The 22,737-nt window shown below is 40.9% G+C and overlaps 2 protein-coding genes across 2 annotated transcripts; one reads left to right on the top strand and one right to left on the bottom strand.

Annotated features, from left to right (window-relative positions):
- Positions 1-5,982: 5,982 nt before the first annotated feature.
- On the bottom strand, positions 5,983-9,952 carry HINT1 (histidine triad nucleotide binding protein 1). The gene is made up of 3 exons (XM_083884489.1): positions 9,801-9,952; positions 7,041-7,145; positions 5,983-6,319 (listed from the first exon to the last, which is right to left on the bottom strand). The coding sequence occupies exons 1-3, from the start codon at positions 9,909-9,911 to the stop codon at positions 6,155-6,157; spliced, it is 381 nt and encodes a 126-aa protein (XP_083740615.1). The 5' UTR covers positions 9,912-9,952; the 3' UTR covers positions 5,983-6,154.
- Positions 9,953-14,030: 4,078 nt separating this feature from the next.
- Positions 14,031-22,202, top strand: LYRM7 (LYR motif containing 7). The gene is made up of 5 exons (XM_083884165.1): positions 14,031-14,095; positions 16,139-16,211; positions 16,810-16,880; positions 19,171-19,252; positions 21,696-22,202. Exons 1-5 carry the CDS (start codon positions 14,078-14,080, stop codon positions 21,770-21,772), a joined length of 321 nt encoding a protein of 106 aa, XP_083740291.1. The 5' UTR covers positions 14,031-14,077; the 3' UTR covers positions 21,773-22,202.
- The last annotated feature ends 535 nt before the right edge of the window (positions 22,203-22,737 follow it).

The following is a 22,737-nucleotide window of genomic DNA, read 5'->3' as shown; positions in this document are numbered from 1 at the left end:
CCTTGGCTTGCCAACAAGTTATTTGACAGGAGGGCACCCTACCTAGCATGGAGCTAAACCATGGAGGAGCAACCATTCTTGGGAGCTACACGACTTTAATTCCAGATTCCTACACCTGAGCACTTAGCAAAGTGCCCAGAGAGAAAAACATCAGAAATATACAGTGCCATACAAAAAAAGAGAGTATTTTTCCTATAACTCTCCTTCTCCTTTTCCCAACAGATATTTTCTTCCTGAAATTGTGCTTCTGGAATTGCTATTCCACACATGCCACACACTGTAGTTGAGATCTTACTACAAGAATAAAACAGAAACATAGGGATATAAAGCAGTATCCCTAGTCTGCAAGGACAAATGACCTTGTAAGAGACTAAAGCCTGGGGGTCCAACCAGACGCCTCAGAAAGTGCTAACTGACATTATCTAAAATACTGATCATACATTCTTACGTAAAACAGCCCTTAAAGACTGGCACTCTCAGAGAAGAAAAATAAAGTACCTGAAGATGTGTATTTCATGAATGAACTGACAGACCTGTATTTTGCAAGAGGATACAATGCTGAGGCCATTTAGAGTTTTCTACAAAATACAAGCAAGGCAGAATGCTCTCCTCATCTATGACACAGAAGGATAGGAATTTTGCACATATAGTTTCCATCCCTCAAACATTAAGATGATGTTTTATTAAGTTTCTAGAAAATTTATTTTCTTCTTCATAATAATGGAATTTTTACATTGACAAAATTCAATAGGCCCACTTCTCTTCAACATCTTCATAAATGTCTCAGACATAGGACTCGAAGGAATAAGTAAGTTTGCCAACAACACTAAATTAGGAGGAGCTGTCAACCCCCTCAAGTGCAGAGAGAGGCCCTACAGAGAGACCTTGACAAATCAGAAGGCTGGGCAATCAGCAACTGTATTAAGTTTTACAAGGGCAAGTTCCATATTCTGCACCTGTGTTCTGGTTTGGGTTGAATTAGGGGAAAACCTTCAAGGAATCCCCTAATAACAAAACCTCTACCACCCCTCCCCCCAACCCTGGGTTTGGGAAGGAATCTCTTGAACACAAAGTGGAAAAAACCGGTTTATTAACAAATGAATAAACACCCCCCCCCCCCCACACAAGGGAAAAAAAAAGAACAGAAAAAGCTCAGGTTACTGTGAGGGGGAGGGCGCGCAGCTTCTTTTACAAGCCCCGGCGATCCTCTTTCAGACTCCTCCAGCCAGATCAGCTCCGGGTGCCGGTCCTAAATCTTAAAAGGGGGGGGGGGGGGGGAAGGGAGAAGAGGAAAAGGAAAAAAAAAACAAACAGAGCACAGAGGCGGCAGAAAGAAAGGAAGAAAAAAAACAAAAGAACGAAAGGGCAAGAAACTAGCAGAACATTGCGAGACAGCAAGCGCCTAGAAGCAGGAAGCCAAAGCAAAGCCAAAGCAGCAGCCGAGCAAGCCAGCAGGCCAGTGCCCGCCCCCCCTAAAGGGGACGGAACACCTCTTAGACATAACAAGGGAGTCCACGATATGGGATTATGGGATAGAGAGCACTGTCAACCCAGGACAACCTGGCATGGGGAAACCTTGGGTATATGGACAGACCTTGGAGCGAAGGGGTGGAGAGCAGTGCTGACCAAAGGGACCTGGGGGTCCTGGTCAGTGGGAAGCTGAACAAGAGTCAGCAGTGCCCTGGCACTCTGGAGGGCCAACCCTGTCCTGGGGTGCATCAGCTAGGCAAGGGAGGGGATTGCCCTGCTCTGCCCTGGAGCACTGGGGCAGCCTCACCTTGAGTGCTGGGGCCTGTTTTGAGTGCAACAGTATGAAAAAGCTGTTGGAGTGCATCCCAAGCAGGGCCATAAGCATGGTGAAGGGTCTGGAAGGCAAGCTGTATGAGAAGCAGCTGAGGTCCCTCAATCTATTCAGCCTGGAGGAGCCTGAGGGGAGACCTCATTGAGGTCTTCAACGTCCACACAGGGTTAAACAGAGGGGTAGGGACCGATCTCTTCACTCTCACAACTAGTGACTGGTCCTGAGGATTTGGCATAAAGCTGAGTCAGGAAAGATATAGGCTGGATACCAGGAAAAGATCTTTCACCAAGAGGGTGGCTGGGCACTGAAAAAGGCCTCAAAAAGTACTCACAGCACTAAGCCTGTGTAGTTCAAGAAGCATTTGGACAATTCTCTCAGGCACATGGGGTGATTCTTGGGGTGTCCTGCACAGCACCAAGAGTCCATGATCCTGATGAGTCCCTTTCAACTCAGGATATTCTATGACTCTGCTCTGTGAAAATCTGACAGAAGTACAGCTACTGTGACAAAAAAATAAAAATACCTGGTTGATTTTGAGTATAATTATTCTCAACTGTCTTCTCTGATATTGAAGTCTGTAAGAGATTGACTGGTCCTTGACCTTCAGCCAAATCAGCAGTACAAATCCACATCCTAAAAGCATTCTCTCCAGTGAGACTGTGTTTTGAGGAAGTTTAGAAAGACCAAATTAACCATATTCGCATCTACTCTGTAACATGTCAGAATCACAGAATCATCAAGATGGGACATGACCTCCAAGACCATCATGTACAACAATCTTCATAGGTGTTGCTGGGTTTCCAACATACAGAACACCCCCACTTAAGAGTTTTTATCCTTTGCACGCAGAGTTGCCAGTTCTCTTTCACTTTTAGCACAAGTAGAGAAGAGATGGTCACTTTCTTCTGGAATCTCTAGATGTTTTTTTCCCTCAAGATCTTCTGTTTCTCAGGGCAGTCTGCTGTCTTGAAGCTTCACACTCAAAAGGAGTATTTCTCAACTTTTCTATTGCCAAAGAGTCATGGTCCTAACCCAGTTACTAAAGCAGTGACTTCTTAAATCATCGCTCCCTCTTCAACTTCTACCTAAAAGACTGAATTTTAGACTCAGATTCAAGTTTTTTCTCCTACCTGAAAGTAACTAGTCAAGTGTCATGTGTAACCACATCACAGTCCAATGAAAAACCACATTTCCTCCTGAAATCCTTGATGACAGATATGTATAGGGCACCTACCTAATGGCCAAAACTGGCAAACAGCTCTGCCCAACACCATTAGCCTAGGTTTTGATTTTCCCCAGTTCTTTCAAGCTCAGCCGTGAAGTAGCTGGAGTACATACAGTTTCTCAAAAGGAAAGAAATTAATTGGAAATTACAATAAAACAAGATAAACTTTTGCCTAGTCTACCAGACATTTCCTATCTGTTAAGAAGTAAAGGAATTGTTGCAATGGCTGTTTTTCTGCCTAGTAACTAGAGCAGAAAATAAATCAAGACAGAACTTTGTATTTAAATCCACAGCAACATAATCAAATAAAATAACACACTGTTCCCGAGAGAAATTCCACAAAAATTGAGTGTGATCCACTAAAATTAGTTCTAACATGCAAGAAAACAGCAAACAGAAAGGCAAAAGTAAGACAACTGCAGCCTCAGTCAGGATGACTTATCCAAACCTGCAATTTTTACTGTGACTTTCAAGAACTCCATGGGTCCAGGTGTACAGCTTGGCACAAGTAGACTGGATAACACAGTACTCAAAAGAATGCAAATTTTCGTACCTAGGAAGTGTTACTTCAAACTCAGTTTCTGACATTTAAAAAAATTACATAAATTTCACACATGCAGGGTAACTCTCTCTCTCAAAGTCACATTGTCTCTGATTAAGAGTGATGTAACAGTGGTATTATCTGGAAGATTAGACACAGATTCCACCAGAGACCACTACAGCTTACAGTAATAAAACAGTCTTCCCGAAATGACAAGCTACATTAAAATTCCCCATTGCTTCCAAACACACTCTACTCCATTCTTATCTCCAATAAACTGGAACAACTTCCTGATACTTGGGGGAGTTTACAGAGATTAACAATAGATGTTGCCCAGCTCAATCATTCCATTAAGTGGACACAGATTATATATTAGCCTGTACTTCAGTCAGGTAAATTCTTCCTACCTTCAGCCCAGGAAGATTACATAGAGCTGAAATCCTTGGAATGATCACAGGCTTTTTTCAGTCAACAATATTTGACTACTTGAGAGATCAAGATCTTCCACTGGGTGTTTCAGATCTACCTGAATGTAGAGTACTCTACTAATGTAGAGTAAAACGATATGTACTGTATCTCTACTTTCTTATGTCCACTGCCCCGGCTTTTGCCAAGATGAAGTTTGCTGTCTCCCTGTGACGCAGTTAACACATCTCACCTTGTTAAATAAATGCCCTTAGAAATCACAGGACAGAGCAGCTGTACTGAAGTAATCACCTCGCCACAGAAGTAAAAGCAATGCAAGCAGAAGAAAATTGATGACAAGGAGGCTGGTCTGCCTTTTAGCAACAAACTGGCAAGGAGTTCCTACATGAAGTTCCCAGACTTCCTACATGCACAAATTAGGGAAAAATTCTCCTTCAATTTTATTTTTCCCACATCGAGCATATCAAACTACTCATCATTTGAGCATCAATCCAAAAGGTACTCATCTGAAACCTAACAATTAAATTGGTTAGCAAGCTGGCCTCACGGCTACTTTTGCAAGATTCATGGCTCTGCCCTCACTTGGAAGTCTTCTTACATTCCCAAACCACATATATCGAAGACTCCAAGTAAAGCAAGAGAAGTTTTACTGGTTACTTTCATACAGGGTTCAGCAGAGAAAACTTCATCAGCCATGTCTCAAATTACATATGCCAGTGTTGTTAAAAAGGACACATGTACAACAGAAATGAGTGAAATCAAAGCAATACACACACACCACATGCCCTTTCCCACATCCAGATGCCAACAGTTCATCTCACTATCCTTAAGGGCCTTCCTTGAACTTGTTCTGATTGCCAGTTTCCCAGCCACAAACCTTTACTGCAGCCCCACTGTGTCTGCTAGTGATACTTCATTCTTGCGATATGCATTCAGCTTCTGCTCAGGGACACTGTACCTCTGGCGACTGTGTGGTTTTCTTCTTCAGTTCTATGCAAATTACACAGGAGAAGAGCCATTATGCTGCCACTACAGAACGTGTCTATTCCTGTCTCAACTATAGACCAACCTCCTTCAGAAGCACTAGCTGATTTTCCTATTTAAGTAATGTCTTAGGGTAAAACTCTAAAATTCAGAATATTCTGAAGTACTTACAGTGAATTTTCCGGCTGAATGAACTCAAATAGGTTTACCAAACTTGCAGGTTTTATCTGAACAGAAAATACAATTCACTGCTTTTACCTGTATACACTTTACACACAATACCACATTTCTTTAACACTTTTGATGGTCACAAGTAACCAGCTTCTATCAAGGCATTTGAGGCTTTTAGGTATCTTTCATCATAAAAACTAGTTAGTTGTGACTTAATTTTATCAGAAAGAACAGCTGTTCTATATTTACCCTGGCAGACACATCTGTGTGTGTGACCGACATATGTGTGTGAACCCTAACTTAAAGAAAATGTATTGTCTTGGAGATCTGATGACTGTGTAGCATGAAAAACTGTAAGCAGCAACACAGAGAAAGTACCATTAACTGAAAGAGAAGATCTGCTCACTAAAATCTGGAATCTAAAAGATATATATGTGCACCATGGAACTATAGCAGCTGCCATTAAGACTATCATTTTACCCATTCTCACTGGAATAATGAATCCTTAAAATGTCTGTCCCCAACATACTGCACTGTACTGACAAAGCCCTTGCACAGCATGTTTGGAATTTCACTTTTTAAAAAAGTTTCAGCAGCAGCCTACACTGGCTTTACAAATATTTACATACCACATTCAAAAAGCCTAGAAGATTTCCTTCCAAAAGACATGAAAGTCTGATACGTGGTTGCACCTTTAGGTTTTGAATGCCTCAGCAAATCAGTACCTAGAGACTTGTTAGCAGACCAAAGCATGTTTCGTGCTTTAAACGCCAGAGAACACAATTTTAACTTCAGAAGTCTTTCCATCAGTAAGGCACACCAGACAGAGACAACTCCCATATGCTTAATCTTTATTGTGCGAATACTGTTCAGAGCATTTATTACCCTCTGTAGACACACATTTAAAAAAAAAATACATTAACAGTGGCTAGATTGATGGACAACATATTAAATCTACTTGGTGGTAACTTGTATGCATGCAGTTAATTCCTGTGGTGTACAGATCTTAGCCAGGAGGCCAGCCCAACTGGCGACCACCCAGAACATGGAGATGTACATGATAGACAGACTGCCCACCCTCAGGCCCTTCATTCACAACCATCCGGAATCCATTGGTCAGGCCCAGGTTAGCAGCACACTTCTTCCCAACAATCATTAAATGCCCGAGAAGCTGGAGGAGAAAGAAAAAAAAAAACAAAAAAGAACAAACACAAAACACACAAAAAAGGGGAAAGGGCAGGAAGGGAAGGAATGAGAGCAGAGAACCAATAAACCAATAAGTTAATTCTCAGAAATTCATTCTCAGAAATTCAGCCCCTGCTCTTCAAATTGTTGTCTGCCTGCACTGACACTTTCCAAGAGAAATGATAAAGACTGGCTCTGCATAATATAGGGGGAAAATAGAACAACTGATTTTTTTCAAGCCAGGCTGTAACAGACTACAAATGTGTCACAGAAGCTAAACTTACTTCACGGTTAAAGCCCCCACTACTTCTTCAGACAATATGAGCTTGATGTTTTTAGTTACAAATGAAATATCCAGCACCTCTCAGCTAACTTTCCTTTTCTTCATCTCTGACCTGCTAAAAACCCCCAATTCCATATTAGAATAAGTACTATTGCATGCAAACAGTGAAAACAGACATCAGGATTATAAGACAACAAATCCATTTTGCATGGAAAATACACACAGGGATATACTTTGCTTTCTCTGTGAAATTTTACTGGAAAACCCTAACTCCATTATCTTTTTAAGCTAGAGGACAAGGATTTTAGTATGATAAAACTACTCTGCCTCTTTGAAATATCAAGAGGAAAAGGGAGACAGCCTAGTACATTATGAAGTAATGAGAAGCACAGTTTGGTGTACAGAAAACCTTCAGAATACTTACAGATTCATCAGAATCTTCTGCTTCAGACAACCTGACAATTGGCTTCTTAGGAATCACTAAGAAATGTGTTGGAGCTTGGGGTGAAATATCATGGAACGCGAGGCACTGGAGGAACAGAAAACAGATAAAATTTGTTAATTTAAACTTTGTTAAGCAGATAATTTGCTTTGGAGAAAAGTAAGAGTTTCAGTAATCAATATGCCCCACTAAATACATACTTCAGCAGATTACCAGCTACCCTAAACATAGGCAGAGAAGTTAATTTTTTCTTGTTAATTACTCTACATCCGTTAATTTCTAAACATAAACATAAAACACTACTTGCCAAGATCTGCTGAAAAAATCACTGCTCTGTAAAGTACTGTTTAAAAGCCACAGCCTCCTCAGCAAAGCAATATGCAATCAGGTCTAAGATTTATTATTGCAACATATGCATAACAACTAGTAGAGCTGTTGGCATGCATGCCTATAGAAAGTACATTTATGCTTTTTTTTTTTTTTCCTATTAACACCATGTTTCATAAAATAAATGGCAAAGAGTTGGTAATCATCTTCCAGTTATGCCTGAATTCTTCCTTGGTCAAAGACAGTAAGGCAATTCCAAAGTTCCTTTGGTTATGTGATTGAGGCCATATTAAATTTCTATTCTCAACAGCACCAAGTATTTCAGAGTAATGCTTTAACAGTGGCTTTGCTTCACACATTCTCAAATTGAGAGAAAGGCTCAATTTTGAAATTGAGAGAAAGGTTTTTGAAATATGAACATCTGTCTGTAGTGACTAGCTGAATCTTGACTAAATACTAAAATTACAACCAATCAGACACTGCATGCATCACCTAAATCTCAAATTAAGAACTACCAATAGGCAAGAGAAAATGAAGTTATGTGTCCTTGTACAAATGGCCAACCACAGAACTGAGACTTGCTACTGGAACCTCGACAAATGTGCAGATGCCCAGGAGGCAAATGTGCCTCCAGGAGGGCACCCTCCTCCTACCACCATTAATCCAAGGGCATCTGACTTACCCGTCATGTTTAACAGTAAAACACGTGGTAGCTATTGGTTAAGTCACAGACAGTGGATACTTAAAAGCACATACCTAGATTCTTACAGGAATCTTATAGGAATAGGAAATACTTATTTCCTATTCACTTTTCTTTGTGAATCAATAAAGTTAATTTTCTTTGCAACTATACTGCTTTTTTATTCTAAGAAGAAATGTGGCTTTTGTCAAGAGTAAAGCTGGTGAAAAGCCCAAACTCAACTTGCACCAATCTTTCATACACCACATCTGTCTGGTTTAAAGCTATCTTTAAGAAGATAACACCCAGTTTTGAGTTTCTGACGAACTGCTCATTTCTTCCAAACAGGAAAAGGTAGTAAGTAAACAACTGATGATTTGCACCCAATTAAACAAATCATTAGAGCTGACCATGTTGTAAGCAGCTTTTCTATTATATGTAGTCCCATAGAGGCAGAATGCAAATGGCCAAACCTCGTCAAAGAATTTAAGGAGCAAAAGATTGGAAGCAAATAGTTTTCTATGGTACAGAAAGCAGATGTAGCATTAAAGAAAAAGCACCATCACAGAAATTCATGAGTGCATGGGAAACCAAACTTCATTTCAGCAAGTTTAGATTTAATTGGAGAAACAGGGATAAGGCATAATCCCACAGAGACTTTATACTTTTCAGTATTTCCCTTTCTCTGAAAGTCAGTTATTGACTAGTGGCTTTCCTTACTCTTCTCCTTTTAACACTTCCTGCCACCTCTAAAAAGACCTCCACAAAGTCAACAAAATTAATTGAAGATCACCCACTAGTCAGCTGAAATCTAGAAGTTCTATATTTCTGTGCACTTTGAAGTAAAAATCAAGTGAGACACTGCAAGTAATGACTCTTCCAGAAAATACTCTTCACAAATGGCTGTCACAGTGGGTTATACACTCAGTGGAGTCAGTGGCCTGATTCTTAATCAAGCAGTGCTCAGCTTACTCTGCTGCAACCATTGCAGCTGAAGAAAAAATTCACACTGCTTTGACCCGGGTAAAGAACACACACCTTCCCATAAACACAGAACAGCATGACTTTCAGAAAGCAGTGAACATTTCCAATATTCTTCAGAGCAGATGGTAACTGCAACAACTCTGCCATCCATTAAGAAAACATTGCTTCAAGCTATGCATGATTTATAAGCACAAAAATCTGACAAACAGCATCCATACACCAAGTCCGTATTGGACACTGAGAATAAACCCTTATTTCAAAAGCAAAAGCCCCTGTTAATGGGGCTCCTGTAATTCAATCTAAAGGGTTTGGGCGGGCAGGGGGCGGGGAGGAAATGCAGGAGCTCTTATACTAAATACTAGTTAGTTTACAATTTGGTTATAACCACTACATTTTCCTAAAGCTAATTATTTCATTTCGGCCCTAACCCTCTGTGATGCACCAGCAATCCCCCTGGGAGGTTCACTGCGAAAGCCCAGCGGGCAGGGCTGCACAGCCTGTGTAAGGCCATGGAGAGGTACTTTGGGACCAAAAGCAGCCAGTCGCGGTGCTCTGTTCGGCTGCCTGCGGGTCAAGGTAAAGGTTTCACGACTACGCTCCCGCAGCAGCTGTGAGAACCCTCGACCCCTGGCAAGGAGCCCAATGCAGCAGCTCCAGGGACGGCTCAGGAAGGCGCGGGGGCGCCCCGCCCGCCCGCCCCGCCGCGCTCCCGAGCGCCTCCGCGGCGCCCCCGACCCCTGCACAGCCCGCACCTGCTCATCCTCGTAGATGATGTTGGCGGGGATCTCCTTGCGGATGATTTTCCCGAAGATGGTGTCCCCGCCGGGCCGCGCCGCCTGCGCCTTGCTGATCTCGTCAGCCATGGCGGCAGCTCCCGCGCGGCTCCCGCCGGCCTCAGCCCCGCCTTCCCCCGCGGCCACGCCTCCCGCGGCGCTCATTGGGCCAGCACCGGCAGTTGGCCGTGCCCGCCCGGCTGATTGGCGATATCGCCTGTCATTGACCCGCTGGTCCCCGCCCACTGCACTGGCGCGCCCTCGCTGACCTGGGAGCCGCGGAGGGATCCCGGGGGCGGAAATGCTGCAGGCTCCGCGCAGGGATCAACGCGGCGAAGGGAAACGCGAGTCTGCGCAAGTAGTGCAGTCCCGGAGGGGCTGTTGTAGGCAGAAGTAATGCTTATCCAATCCAGTCCGAATATCTGGGTCCAAATATCTGGGTGATTTCTTGGGACAAGCTCCTGCAGACTGCACCAGGCTGGGCTGCCGTTAGCTTTTCCATCAAAGATTGCAGGTGTTTGATGCTCCTGGAATGAGGATCCTGCAGAAGGGCAGTTTGATGTGTCAGCCCTTCTGCACGTAAGTAATTTCGTAACCACGAAACAAACTAATCAATATGGCCAAGCAATAATTTGCAGAGGGCAACACAAAGTTACACAGTTGTACATCTAGTTATAAATGCTTTTTTATATATCTATGGCACTAGTCATGAAATAGGGGAAATGAAAAAGCAGGGGGGGGAAACTAACACAAACCTTAAAGAGTAACAACAAAGCTTCATTTTCATGCGGCTTAACAAAACCAAGCACGAGGTGCTGCGCCTGGCTCGGGACCACCCTTGCTATCAACACAGGCTGGGGGATGGAGAACAGCTCTGGGGAGAAGGACTTGGGGGCTGGACATGACCCAGCCATGGGCACTCCCAGCCCAGAAAGCCAAACGTATCCTGGGCTGCATCCAGAGCAGTGTGGGCAGCAGGGGAGGAGGGGATTCTGCCCCTCTGCTCTGGTGAGACCACACCTGGAACCCTGCATCCAGCAAGAAGGACAAGGAGCTGCTGGAGTGAGTCCAGAGGAGACCATCAAGATGATCAGACTGACAGAGCACTTTTTCTATGAGGACAGGCTGAGAGAATTGGAATTGTTCACCCTTGAAAAGAAAAGAGTTCAGAATGATGTGATTGCAGCCTCGCAGTACCTGAAAAGAGCCTACAGGAAAGATGGAGAGAGACTTTTTACAAGGGCATGTAGTGACAGGAGGAATGGCTTTAAACTGCAAGACTGGACGTTTAAATTGGATATGAGGAAGATAGTCTTTACTGTGAGCATGGTGAGGCACTGGAACAGGCTGCCCAGAGAACTTGTGGGTGCCTCATCTCTGGCAGTGTTCAAGACCAGGCTGGATGGAGCTCTGAGCAGCCTGGTCTGGTGAGAGGTGTCCCTGCCCATTGACGGGGGCATTAACTAGATGACCTTTATTGTCCCTTCCAACCAAGACCATTCCAGATTCTATGATTTTCTAAACTTCATGAATAAAAGAGATTGATTTCCCTGAAGATTTGTCTAGGAGGATATTAATATATATATATTTATATCTTTTTTGTCTCTAGACAAGAATGTTACAGGAAACCATTTTGGAAAGACTCAGGGAACAAATACTGCTAAGCGGCTTAAACCTAATACGGTTTCACAGCTGATTACCTGAACATGTTACAAAAAAGAGCAGAATTTTTCATGTATTTCTGGTAGTAACTCTGAAATAGTTTATCATTAAATACCCTAAAAAAAGTTCTGATAAAGCACATTAAACAATGAAATTTTATTCACTTCCTTAGATGATGGTTCTCGATTAAAATATTTGACAGATGTATATCCTACAGGTGGTATTGAACCTTTATGACCATTAAAAGAAATGCTTCAGGGACAAATTTCTTTGAATTATATTATTGTCAAACCATGGTTATTCAGCAAATATATGATTAATTTTATTCCCCCAATTTCTCAGGAATTAAATGTATTTTGTGAAAGAATAGAAGATCTGATATCACTAGCTAAACGGACTCAGGAGTTTAACATAAAAAACTTATTTAGGATCCATATTATATGGTATATTATTTAGGATCCAATTATATGGTAATATATTTTAAGTAGTTCCATGGGCTACTGTGAAGAAAGCATATTTCTATGTTAAGAGAAGACATAAAGAGACAAGTTGAGAAGTTTCTCTGAAAAAGCAAAAGCTTTTTTTTAATACAGTTGACTTCAGCATATATTTTTGTCTCACCATTAAACAGCAAGTTTTATATTATTTTTAATAAAACAATGGATGAATTAGACCCTCTTTTCAAAGGGTCTAATTCATTCACATCTGCAATAATTATTCTTGGAAATAAATTATGAATAAACATCACTTCTGCTAACAAATCAAGTTTATGAGTAACATAGTAAAAAAAAGTATTTAACAGATGCTTACAAGTAAGAATTAATGAAAATATTAAAATTCTTGAGTAATAGTTTAGTGTTCCCATATTTCAATTAGCTTAGAATGTAATTGCAGTTAAACGATTAAACAGACTGTGTATTGAAGTTAGAGGTCTAGTGATTACACAGAAAATCCTTATGCTGCCTTCAGCTAATGCTGAATGATGTGTTAGCGAACAATAAACTTGCTTGTTTTTCAAGAGAATGGCAATTCAGTTTTACAGATGTACCAGGCATGGCCATGACGTGGCGGTGAGCGTGTGAGTAAGGCAAGCCAGGGCTGTGGGGAACTTGATGTAGCCTGACCTGACCTGACTAGAGAGGAGAAATTACTGAACAGAAAAAAACGCCTGTTGGATAACACCAGCAGAAAAAAGCCTGCCAGCTTGGCAGCTTTGATCCTGGGAACCAAAAGTGTCCTTGAAAAGTACAGCCAGCGTCTTCTAGGTAGAGCTGGGTACCTAGAAAGTGGAGGGGTCCTGAGATACTACTGCTAAGCACAGAAACAAGGAACTGTAACCACAACTTTTCTTCTGAAGTGGTGAAGAAATGGACTGGGAAAGAAGAAGGCATCCTAGGTAAGAAAGGATTCTGAACTGCTGTTGCCTGTTCTAACTGCAAGAGCAAGGAAACAGCCTGGCAAAATAAAAACTGACTTGGAGCAGCAGCAGATATTATCATTTATTGGCCATTCTAGCTGTTGCACAGAAACTGATGGCTGTCCAGTTACCCATTTGAAACAATTATATTTTTGTTCAGAAGAAGGAGTAGAACACACTGGTCTTTGTCCTACCCTGGGCAGCAATCTGCAGATTCTGGCAGGGGGTGCTGGACAGGGAGCACAGCCCCTGGTCCCCACCGCGGCTGCCCTTGGAGGGCAGGGGTCCCCGGGGCACCGACAGCTCCAGTGGAGCCCGTGGGCAGCACTGCCTGCCTGCTATGGACCCCCTTCAGCTCCTCCTGCCAGACCGTGCCGTACCGAGGGTTGGCACTATTTGGGGAGACAAGAAGGCCAGTAGGATCCTGGGTGCATTAGGAAGAGCATTGCCTGCAGGTCAAGGGAGGTGATCCTGTCCCTCTACTCAGCCCTGGTGAGGCACATCTGGAGTGCTGTGTCCAGTTCTGGGCTCCTCTGTGCAAAACAGAGATGGAGCTCCTGGAGTGGGTCCAGCAGAGGGCAATGGAGGAGGAGCATCTGTCTTTGGAGGAAAGGCTGAGGGAGCTGGGCCTGATCAGCTCAGGGACACCTGAGAGGGGACCCCACCTATGTCTGTCAGAGTGTGAGGGGAGGGTATCAGGCTCTTCTCAGCGGTGCCCAGCAACAGGACAAGAAGCAGTGGGCAGAAACCGATGCACAGGAAGTTTCTGTGAACACGAGGAAGAACTTCTTTACTGTGCGGATGTGCGGGCACTGGAGAAGATTGTCCAGAGAAGTTGTGGAGTGTTCCCCAATGGGAGTAGAATTGTCTGGACACAATCCTATGCCATGGACTCTGGGATAGCTCTGCCTGAGCAGGGACGTTGGACCAGATGAGCCACTGTGGTCCGTTCCACGCTGAGCTGGAAGTCCCATCTGTGAGTTTGTGAAGGCCGGCGGCGGCAGCGGGGCTGGGGTACGAACGCTGCTCGGAACGGCGGCGGCGGCGGCGGGCGGCGCCCGGGGGACAGCATTGGCGGCAGCACCGGTGGGAGCGTGGCGCGGAGAGGGTGGCTCGTTACGTGCCGTCACTTCCGGTGCGGCACTTCCGGCGGTGTCCGGTGCGGGCGGCGGGCGCCATGGCGAGCCGCGGGCAGGCGAGTGACGCGCACATTCTATCCGTGCCGGGCGGTTGGAGCTTTGTAGCTTTTGTAGAGCCAAAAGACATAGAGTTAAGGACAAGAAAGACAAAAAACTAGGTAAAATAAAGTAGCAGTTTGCACGCAAAGGCCATTGCGGGGAAAGGAAGCGAGGTGCGATAAGCAGAGGTTAAAATACATCAAAAGCACGTCTCGTGAGAGTAAGATAGGGAAAAACAAGGACCTAGGATTAAATAAACCCTTTCATTACTGCGGTGTAATGTTTTGTCAGTACCTCTTTCAGAAGTGTCTCGAAGCCCCGTTTTGAGGGTACAGTCGACAGATATTTGTGGGGCTCTCTGTTAAAGGAGATGACTTTAGAGGTCAGAGGTGTCTGCATTAATGTATCCTGATCAAGACCATCTGTCTATTACATCTACTCTGTGGCTGGTGTGGTGAAAAGTTTCCAGGAGAGGTTTGCAGAAATCGAACCAGAGAATATTCTGTGTTGGAGGAGAAGCACAAGAATGGTGGAGTCGGCTCCTGCTCTTGCACGGGACATCTCCGGTGTCACACCCTGTGCCCGAGAGAGCTGTGCAAAGGCCTCCTGAGCTCTGCCAGGCTGGTGCTGTGACCGCTCACCTGGATAACCTGTTCCAGTGCCCTCTGGGTGAAGAATCTTTTCCTGATACCCCTGCTGAGTGTCTCCTGACACAACTTCAGGCCATTCCCTTGGGTCTCTCCCTTGGGTCACTGGATACCAGAGAGAAGAGATCAGTGTCTGCCCCTCCTCTGCTCTTGTGAGGAAGCTGTGGGCTGCTGTAAGGGTAGGAGGATGCCTGAATATGGCTCATCAAATTGTTCAAAATAACCATAAAAACTTAAAGTTTTACCATACGTGTTTTCAACATAAAACTGCTTGTAATATTAACTTGTTATTTCCAGAGATGGCATGTATATTATGGGGTAAAAAAAATTTAGGATATTAAAATATCTGGAAAGCAAGAAGTTTATCTGTTGTGGTTTAATTCTGTGAGTTTACTTTCCACAGATTCACCCATCTAGGGAACAGTGTAGTTAAAGGCAACATGGCTCTGTGTATTTGCTGAGTTACAGCCTGTGTTTCATCTATATCCTTCTAAAGAATATTTGGAATACTAATCATGAGAAAACAGTTTGAGGTTATTATTGAGTACCTGGAATTATTCCCTCTAGAGATGCCAAAACACGATAGGAAGGGCTAGAAGGAGCTTCAAAAGGCATATTGTTATCAAGATCGTGTTTTTCTGGTGCTTGTCAGAGATTCTTTTCAGTCTGTGGCAAACACCAAAAAAGTCTCATGAGGGTTTGAGGATTTCTGTCATTCATTGCAGCCTGTGTGAATGATCTATCAAAACCATGGGAGTGTGAACTGTGATTCTCAGGGGGTTTGCTTTTCATCCATAGTCAGGTGTGTCTTCTCTACATTGTAAATATTAACTTTATGAGTTTTTCTGAGTTTTCTGAGTTTTTACTGAAGTTTTCATTTGCTGACCTGGCAGTTGTATTTCAGGAAAGGACTTTGCATTGGTTTTGCTACACCACCTGTGGAAGATTTTTATGTGAGAATACTTCAGCCATTTATTTTCCTGTCTTTTTCAATAGTTGGATAATATCCACTGATAGAACCTTGATAATGCCTTCAACTGACTTGACTTTTAGAGTTATTCCAGTTCTGTTGGGTTTATTTGACATTGGCAGAATAAATAATGCTTGTGCCCAAGTATTTTCAAGATTATATTCCCATCATGCCAAATAATTATTTAGGATTGTGGTGCCAGCGTCTTGGAGTAATTTGAAATACCTAGACCTGTCTAAGATTTTGATGACATCACATCTGCTTGGTTTGCAAGTGTTTTAATCAGGAATTTAAGTAAAGCCTCTTAGATACCAATTCCATATCAAATTCTGTACTAAATGTAAAGAACATGACATTTCAACCAAAACATTTTCATTTGTACCATGTTCATTTTAACAATCATGCTGGCAAATAAATAAATTCTGTTGATGTTGTATTGGCAGGTTTTGAAGATTTTTAAGTTGTTACACAGAACACGGCAAGAAGTTTTTAAAAATGATACCAAAGCCCTTGAAGGTGAGATACTTGTTTTGTGTGCTGTGTGCTTGCTTACCTATATTTCATGGAACTTTCTTCTCAGAATACAGAGAAGGAGAATTCTTAACATAATCTTTCTTCAAATTACTCCCATAATTTTCAGGTAGTAATTGGGAAAACTTTCATGTCCATAAACAGATATCCTTTAATTTGAAGCAAAAAAATGATCCTTTAGATTCAAGCACCCAACACATATTTTGGAAACACCTCTTTTTTAAATGTTCCTGGGAGATTTTTTCTGTATTTTCTTTTGTTTTTTAATTTCTCTTCAGTCCAGCCAGAGCATGTTTAGCTGTAACTGATTAATTCTCTATGTATGGTTTTTCCTCAAGGGATTAATTGTGTTCTTTTACCTTATGTATGCAATACAGAAGGCTAAATTGGGAATCTTATTTTATTTGTGTACCAGTCAACTTAAAATGTGACATCATGTGAATTGCATGGAAATCTTACATTGAAATACTTCAATCAGAGTGTCCCAGGAAGGTGCTATAAAGGACTTAGGATTCTTAACTCTGGGGCAGTGACAATTTCAAAATACAATTTTTTTTCACACTTTAGTTTTTTGTTTATTTAGCTGCAAGACAAAAGATAAATGAAGAATTCAAAAATAACCGAGACGAGACATCTGAAGAGAAGATTAATGAGGTATTTTCTTGCTTTCTGTTGTTTGGAGTTTTTTTTCACTTTACATAAGAATATTTAGAAATGAATCTGTTATTTAAAGGATCTCTAGACCACTGTAAACACACTGAGACATCATGAAAGCCAGGTTGGTTTAGAAAGACTTCTACATGGATCTTTGTTTATAAATGTATAGATACCTCCAATGGTATTAATACTGTGTTACAGAATTTTGTACATACAAAAATAAGTAAGTAGAAAGTGTGTTCTGATAGTTCAATGTGATTATTTTGAAGTTTATAATAAAATTATAGGAGAAAATATTTAAAGTTGCAATTTTCATGTTAATATTATATGCTTTGCTCATAATGTCTGCCTGCACTGTGGTCACTTACATTTACCTAATCATTGTTGTGTAGGCAAACAGAAACAAAGAGAGAAATTAAGCAATATGCTCACTTATTAACAGATCACAGTTAGTCACCATCTTTGTGGAAGCCAAAAAACAGCAAAATTATTATGATTGATTGTAGTATAGTCTAGTTGTAGTATATATTAATTATACTACAGGCATTTTTTTGCTGCTTCTTTCCTCATCATGCATTAAAAAGAGCATTCTATTAACTCACTGTTAGTTACCTTTGCTCAATTGCCACCTAAACACTTTTTGTTGAGTCGTTTTTTCTGAAAGCTTTCTGTGAACCAAAGGGGAACTTACATATTTTAGGTAATTTTAGTTATCAACATCCACACAGAGTGAATAACTTATTCCTTATCATTCAGCCTTTTATCAGAGTGTGCACTGTCACTGGGCACTGGTTGGAAAAAAGTGCCTACATCTGTCCCTTGAAGAAATAAAAATGTAAACCTTTTCCTCATACCAGTCACTGAACAGTAACAGTTCTGACCATTTGCTTTCTCAATTTCACCTTGTTATCAGCCTCCTATAATAATATTCAGTGTTTGTACTACCACTGTCTGATCAGCTAAATTATGTGTTTGGAGTTGTTTGGGGTTTTTTTTAATAGATGTACAGGAAAAATATTTGCTGCAATTCTGAAATCTATATTTGTTTTCTAGGCAACATACAAAATACACATGTGATTTTTTAGTATGGGTTAACTGGTACTTGATTGTCAGTGAAAAAAATACTAGATTCCATCCCAGCTACACACTCCTAGAACATCACAGAAGCTGTGATATTTATTACATATACACACTGAATATATACACTGACTTGGTTGCAGAGGAGCTGAATCAAGTTTTATACAAGACTTGAGAAAGTTTGGGTGCTTGCTTGCATTGATGTGGTGCTGTTAGTATTCTGCTTTGGACAGCAACTAAGAAATGGAATATTGACCAGCCAGAATAGAAAGCTACAGTGTATTCTATGGCACGTATTTGTATCTGTATGTACTTGTACATGTCAAGCTTGCAGTGACATAAGGAGATCCTATGCTGCAGGAGCATGCAGCCTGGCTGCTAATGGGCTTTCAGCTGGGAGAACTGGAGGATACCTGCTGCAAGCCCTCAAAGGAGAAAAGCAGTGTAGGTGTCAAGTATTGAACTCTAGTATTTGTAAAGATCCATTTCCTAGTGTGAGCATGTCTCCTGAAATGTCTCACTTGAGCAATTTCATTTATTTCTGACACAGATGTCTTGCAGACAAGTATTAGAGTTTTCTAAATGGCTCAGCAAAGGTACCAAGGGTTCTTCAACTTACCCTCGTAGTGAGAGAAGGAATTCTAGGCTTTTGCCAAATACTAATACCTCAGGTAGTCTTTAGGTAGTGCATTGTTTCTGCACAGTCTTCTGTGAAACCTCAGTGTTCTTAATTCTTGTCATATTTTGCCTTTGTTTTTGTCTCCTTATTTCAGTAGTATTCAAAGTAGTAGTACTATATTCAGTAGTACTGTTGAAAGAATGAAATTGCTCTTTCACTATGGGAAGTAAAATGTTATTGAGGTGTGAGTGTCTTTGATCATTGGAAACCAGTTAATTGGTTTTGTAGTTGCATTTAACCTTATTCATTTGCAGTTTTAATTGGGTATGTAGATGTATGGACTAGTGTATGTTACTGAGCCAGAGTTTCCCCTCACTATGTGCTCCATGTCAAGGTCACTTACATATCAATCTGTAAGTTACTCCAGGATCCCCAGGGCAAAAGCAATGTATACATTGTACATAAGTAACTGAGTAGTCACCAAATGACTTTATTATTTGAATAGTTGTGTGGTATGGAAAATACTTTCAGAAATAGTCAAATATAATTTAAATTACTTTGTTGTTCCTCTCTTCTTATTCCTTTCACTAGCTTCTGAAAATAGCTTCAGATGTTGAAGTGATTCTCAGAACTTCTGTTATTCAGGCAGTTCACACAGATTCTGACAGAATAGGTGAGTAAGCCTGCATGCTAAAAAGTTACTTAAATATGTATGGTTTAGTAAATAAATATAGAATATGAAAAGTAAGGAAAGAAGTAGTGAGGCAAATACCCTGTCTGTTATTCTCTGCTGAAATTGTCAATGTAAGCTGTTCATTAATGTCACTACCTAGGACAGGTGAAGGCTTCAAAGGTACAAAGTTTCCATACAAGTGTTTTGAAGTATGGAGGCTGGTAGAAAAGAGACAGTGATTACTTCTAATGTCCTTAACTAGCTATAACTATTAGGAAGGTCAGCAATGAGATAGGTAGTCAGCATGTGTGTAAAGAGTAGTCAGTCAGCAAATATCTAAAGGCAGTAGCCATGGTATGTGGCTGAAGGTGCTTGCTCTACCAAATAGGGAGGAGCTGCCTAAGGACCATTAGCAAGTGCAGTATGTACACTGACCATAGAACAGCCTTTTCTTTGACGATTGAGTGTTCATTTCCAAAATTTTTTTCCAGCAATTTCATTTTCGGGTTATGCTGTATAAGATTTGTGACAGAGTGATTACCTCAATGCGAAGTCAATCAAATTCTGAAATCCCGATTCTTGGTTTAGAAGTTCTTTTATCTTGCAGTCAAAAACAGAAGTAGTAGGTAGGCTCAGCATACAACTGAGCCTCCTGAGTGTGATAGAGAATAAAGGAAATCTCTGCTGCGTACATTGTTTCCTTTTACTTCTGTTTAGTGTTGTCTGTTAAGTTTTGTAGCAATTTTCAGATTTAGGTTTGGTAAAACATTTAACTTTAAAACAGCGGTTACGATCAAGGCCAACGGTAAGTCTGGACCAGTGTCAAGTCTCCCATGGTGATTCCAGGCAGGTAACAGTTGAAGAATCAGAACAGACAAAGTGAATTTGCACCTCTTTCAGTGGTTCACACTTGGCAACACTTCCTGAGTCAGAGGTGTTTTCTGGTTTAATTATCTTCAAATTATCTTCTCTTCGATTATTTTTTGTTTTCACCAAGCTGTTTATGAATTTTTAAGTTCTTTATTGCCTCTTTTCTATTCACTTCCCCTATGAAACAGCTCTCAGAAACAACAGGTGAATACCTGTGGTTATTCTTGCTATTCACTGCACACTGTGGGCAAAGAGGCATTTGTACACACAATATGGCACAATAATGTTTTTTCTTTCATTTTCAACTAAATTGCTGCTAATAGTCACTGCTAATTCTAAATTTAATTTTTGGCTGCCAAGCCAAAATACATATTATGTATTTATTTTTACAAAATTCTGCTCATTAAACTTATCAGAGTGATCATAATCAATTTTGAATTTATCACTTACTTTGTAAAGTTAGTATTTTTCTTGACCTGTGTGCACTGCACGTTTCTAGGTGTAATTTTGTCCATCAATTTGCTCAGTCAAGCCTTAAGCATGTCTTGCTATTTTTCACTGTAAGACATTTTCTTAATGAAACTGTTCAGGATGGTATTACCATTTAATGGTATTATACCATTAAAAACCTTTTCTTCTCAGGTTACTTACAAATGTAAGTAACGTGTCAACAAAAATACTTGTAGAACTCCACATTTGACATCACTCCAATGGATGACCTGATCATTTATTGTTCATGTCTTACCATTTATCCAGTTACTTACCTGTGGAAGACTTCTGTCGTAATAAGGCTGTTGTTTTATAAAAGCACTGACTGAAGAACTTTCAGGAATCCAAACATGTTGTGGTAACCTCTGAAGCGCCATTCAGACAACTCCAGCAAGGACTGTAAGGCAGAACTTCCCTTGCAAAAGCCACATGGATTCATGTTGAAATACCAGTTTGTGCTCTAATCCTGTGCGAGTGCGTAGGGATGGGTTTAGGACAGTCAGGTGTATCAGCAACAGGAGGGAGAGAGAAAACATGGGACTGCAGCTGAATAGGATAGGGGACTTGGTAATGAGGGACACAGAATAGTCAGTTCTGTGACAACATAGTGGCAGTAACTTTCACTAGGTGCTTTCTTTTCCTGTTGGCCTTTAAAATAGGTGTGACAAGATAAATATTACAGATTAGATTCCAAGACTTGGGGGAGAGAGCTAAGTCAAACCCAGTATTCAATTTTGAAACTGCTGAAGTAAGGATAATATGACTCAGGCTTGAAAAAAATGCCATTCACTCCCCTGCTAAAAGTTACTGCAAAACTTTAGAATTTTTATGGCTTCTTAATATCAAAATTTTCACTGCTTATAAAAGGAGATGGGAGAATATTATTGTGACAGCTGAAAGTGAAATCTTAGTATGGTTTTGTTTTAGGTAGATATCATAATACTACTGTACACTTACCAGAAGTTCAGATCCTCATTTTAGTAACTAGATCTTTTGTTTCTAAATATAAAAACATCTTCAGAATTTAAAATAGTGTTTTCCATAAGATTATAGTCTTACTGGTGTTTTTTTTTTTCTATTTCAGTACTCATACCCAGGAAAGATCTGCTACAGGACAACACTCCTTACATAGATAAACCAACAAAAAAGCAAGAATCCTGAGGAAGTATTGTTACCAGGAAAAAAGAGACTGCAGCCAGCTCACTGATTTTATTGAGTGCTGGGATATCATCGTGCACTTGTTCTGTGGAAGATAATAATACTTTCACAGAACTTAAAAGTACACTGCTGAATTGTCTTATTCAGCCAGGATTTTTTCTGATTATGACAACTATCAGACAGAGATTGTTTCCCAGCAATCCAGAGCTTTGTCAAAGCTATGTCAAAATTAAGTGGAGTACTTAATACTGATAATACTTATTTTTAAGTTTATTGTCAATCATAAGCTTCTTAGAAGTAATGAAAAATCATCTTATGGCATTTATGCACCAAAAGCATGATTTCTGAAGTTGTCATTAACTGTACCCTAGTATACTGTGATACTCTCTGCTTGAGAGAGCTGTTAAAGGTTTATCTGAATAAATTATTTGTGTTTTACAGATGGTAGAGGATGTCTAGTGTTTTTCTTCTCCTACACACTCTGGAATGAGCAGGAATGTTAGGCTTTGAGTTCTCAGAGCACAAGAGAACCCAGCCACAACATAACCTAAGGATGTTGGTTTAGATCATATGGTTTATGAATTTATGGTTTGTGTTTTAACTTATAATCAGTGAGTGACTGAAACTTTTTTCAGAGAAAGGGCCTTGCTGTTTAGTTGCAAGTGATTTTGCCTAGAGTGAATATAGGAGAAGTTTGATTAGTAAGCCCTAATCATTTGCATTTTTTTTTGAGGATACTTCCTTGGTTCTCGTGGAATTCATCACAATGATCTGTTCACTTCCATTTTAATTGGAAGGAGGTACAACCTGCAGTGATACATAGAATCTTAGTGAAATTGATAGCAGGCACTAGGATCTAAGTACCTTACAGGGGAGTGAGGTAGTCCAATAATACGTTTCACCTCATGAGTCCCGCTGTATCTGTTTATTTTCAGTCTCCAAGATGTCAGAAATGCAGGTCTGTGTGT

The sequence above is a fragment of the Zosterops lateralis genome, assembly GCF_965231275.1.
Source record: "Zosterops lateralis genome assembly, chromosome: Z".
NCBI classification, from domain to species: domain Eukaryota; kingdom Metazoa; phylum Chordata; class Aves; order Passeriformes; family Zosteropidae; genus Zosterops; species Zosterops lateralis.
Note: the sequence above shows the minus strand (reverse complement) of the source record. Positions and strands in the feature narration are given on the sequence as shown.

What these genes read in the sequence shown, in the direction of transcription:
- HINT1 (XM_083884489.1), bottom strand. Translation starts at nt 9,911, where the DNA reads ATGGCTGACGAGATCAGCAAGGCGCAGGCGGCGCGGCCCGGCGGGGAC. An exon ending in TCATCTACGAGGATGAGCAG is followed by an intron (nt 7,146 to 9,800) that starts GTGCGGGCTGTG and finishes CTGTTCCTCCAG; the next exon opens with TGCCTCGCGTTCCATGATAT. An exon ending in CAGAAGATTCTGATGAATCT is followed by an intron (nt 6,320 to 7,040) that starts GTAAGTATTCTG and finishes TTTCTCCTCCAG; the next exon opens with CTTCTCGGGCATTTAATGAT.
- LYRM7 (XM_083884165.1), top strand. An exon ending in TGATACCAAAGCCCTTGAAG is followed by an intron (nt 16,212 to 16,809) that starts GTGAGATACTTG and finishes TTGTTTATTTAG; the next exon opens with CTGCAAGACAAAAGATAAAT. An exon ending in CTGAAGAGAAGATTAATGAG is followed by an intron (nt 16,881 to 19,170) that starts GTATTTTCTTGC and finishes TCCTTTCACTAG; the next exon opens with CTTCTGAAAATAGCTTCAGA.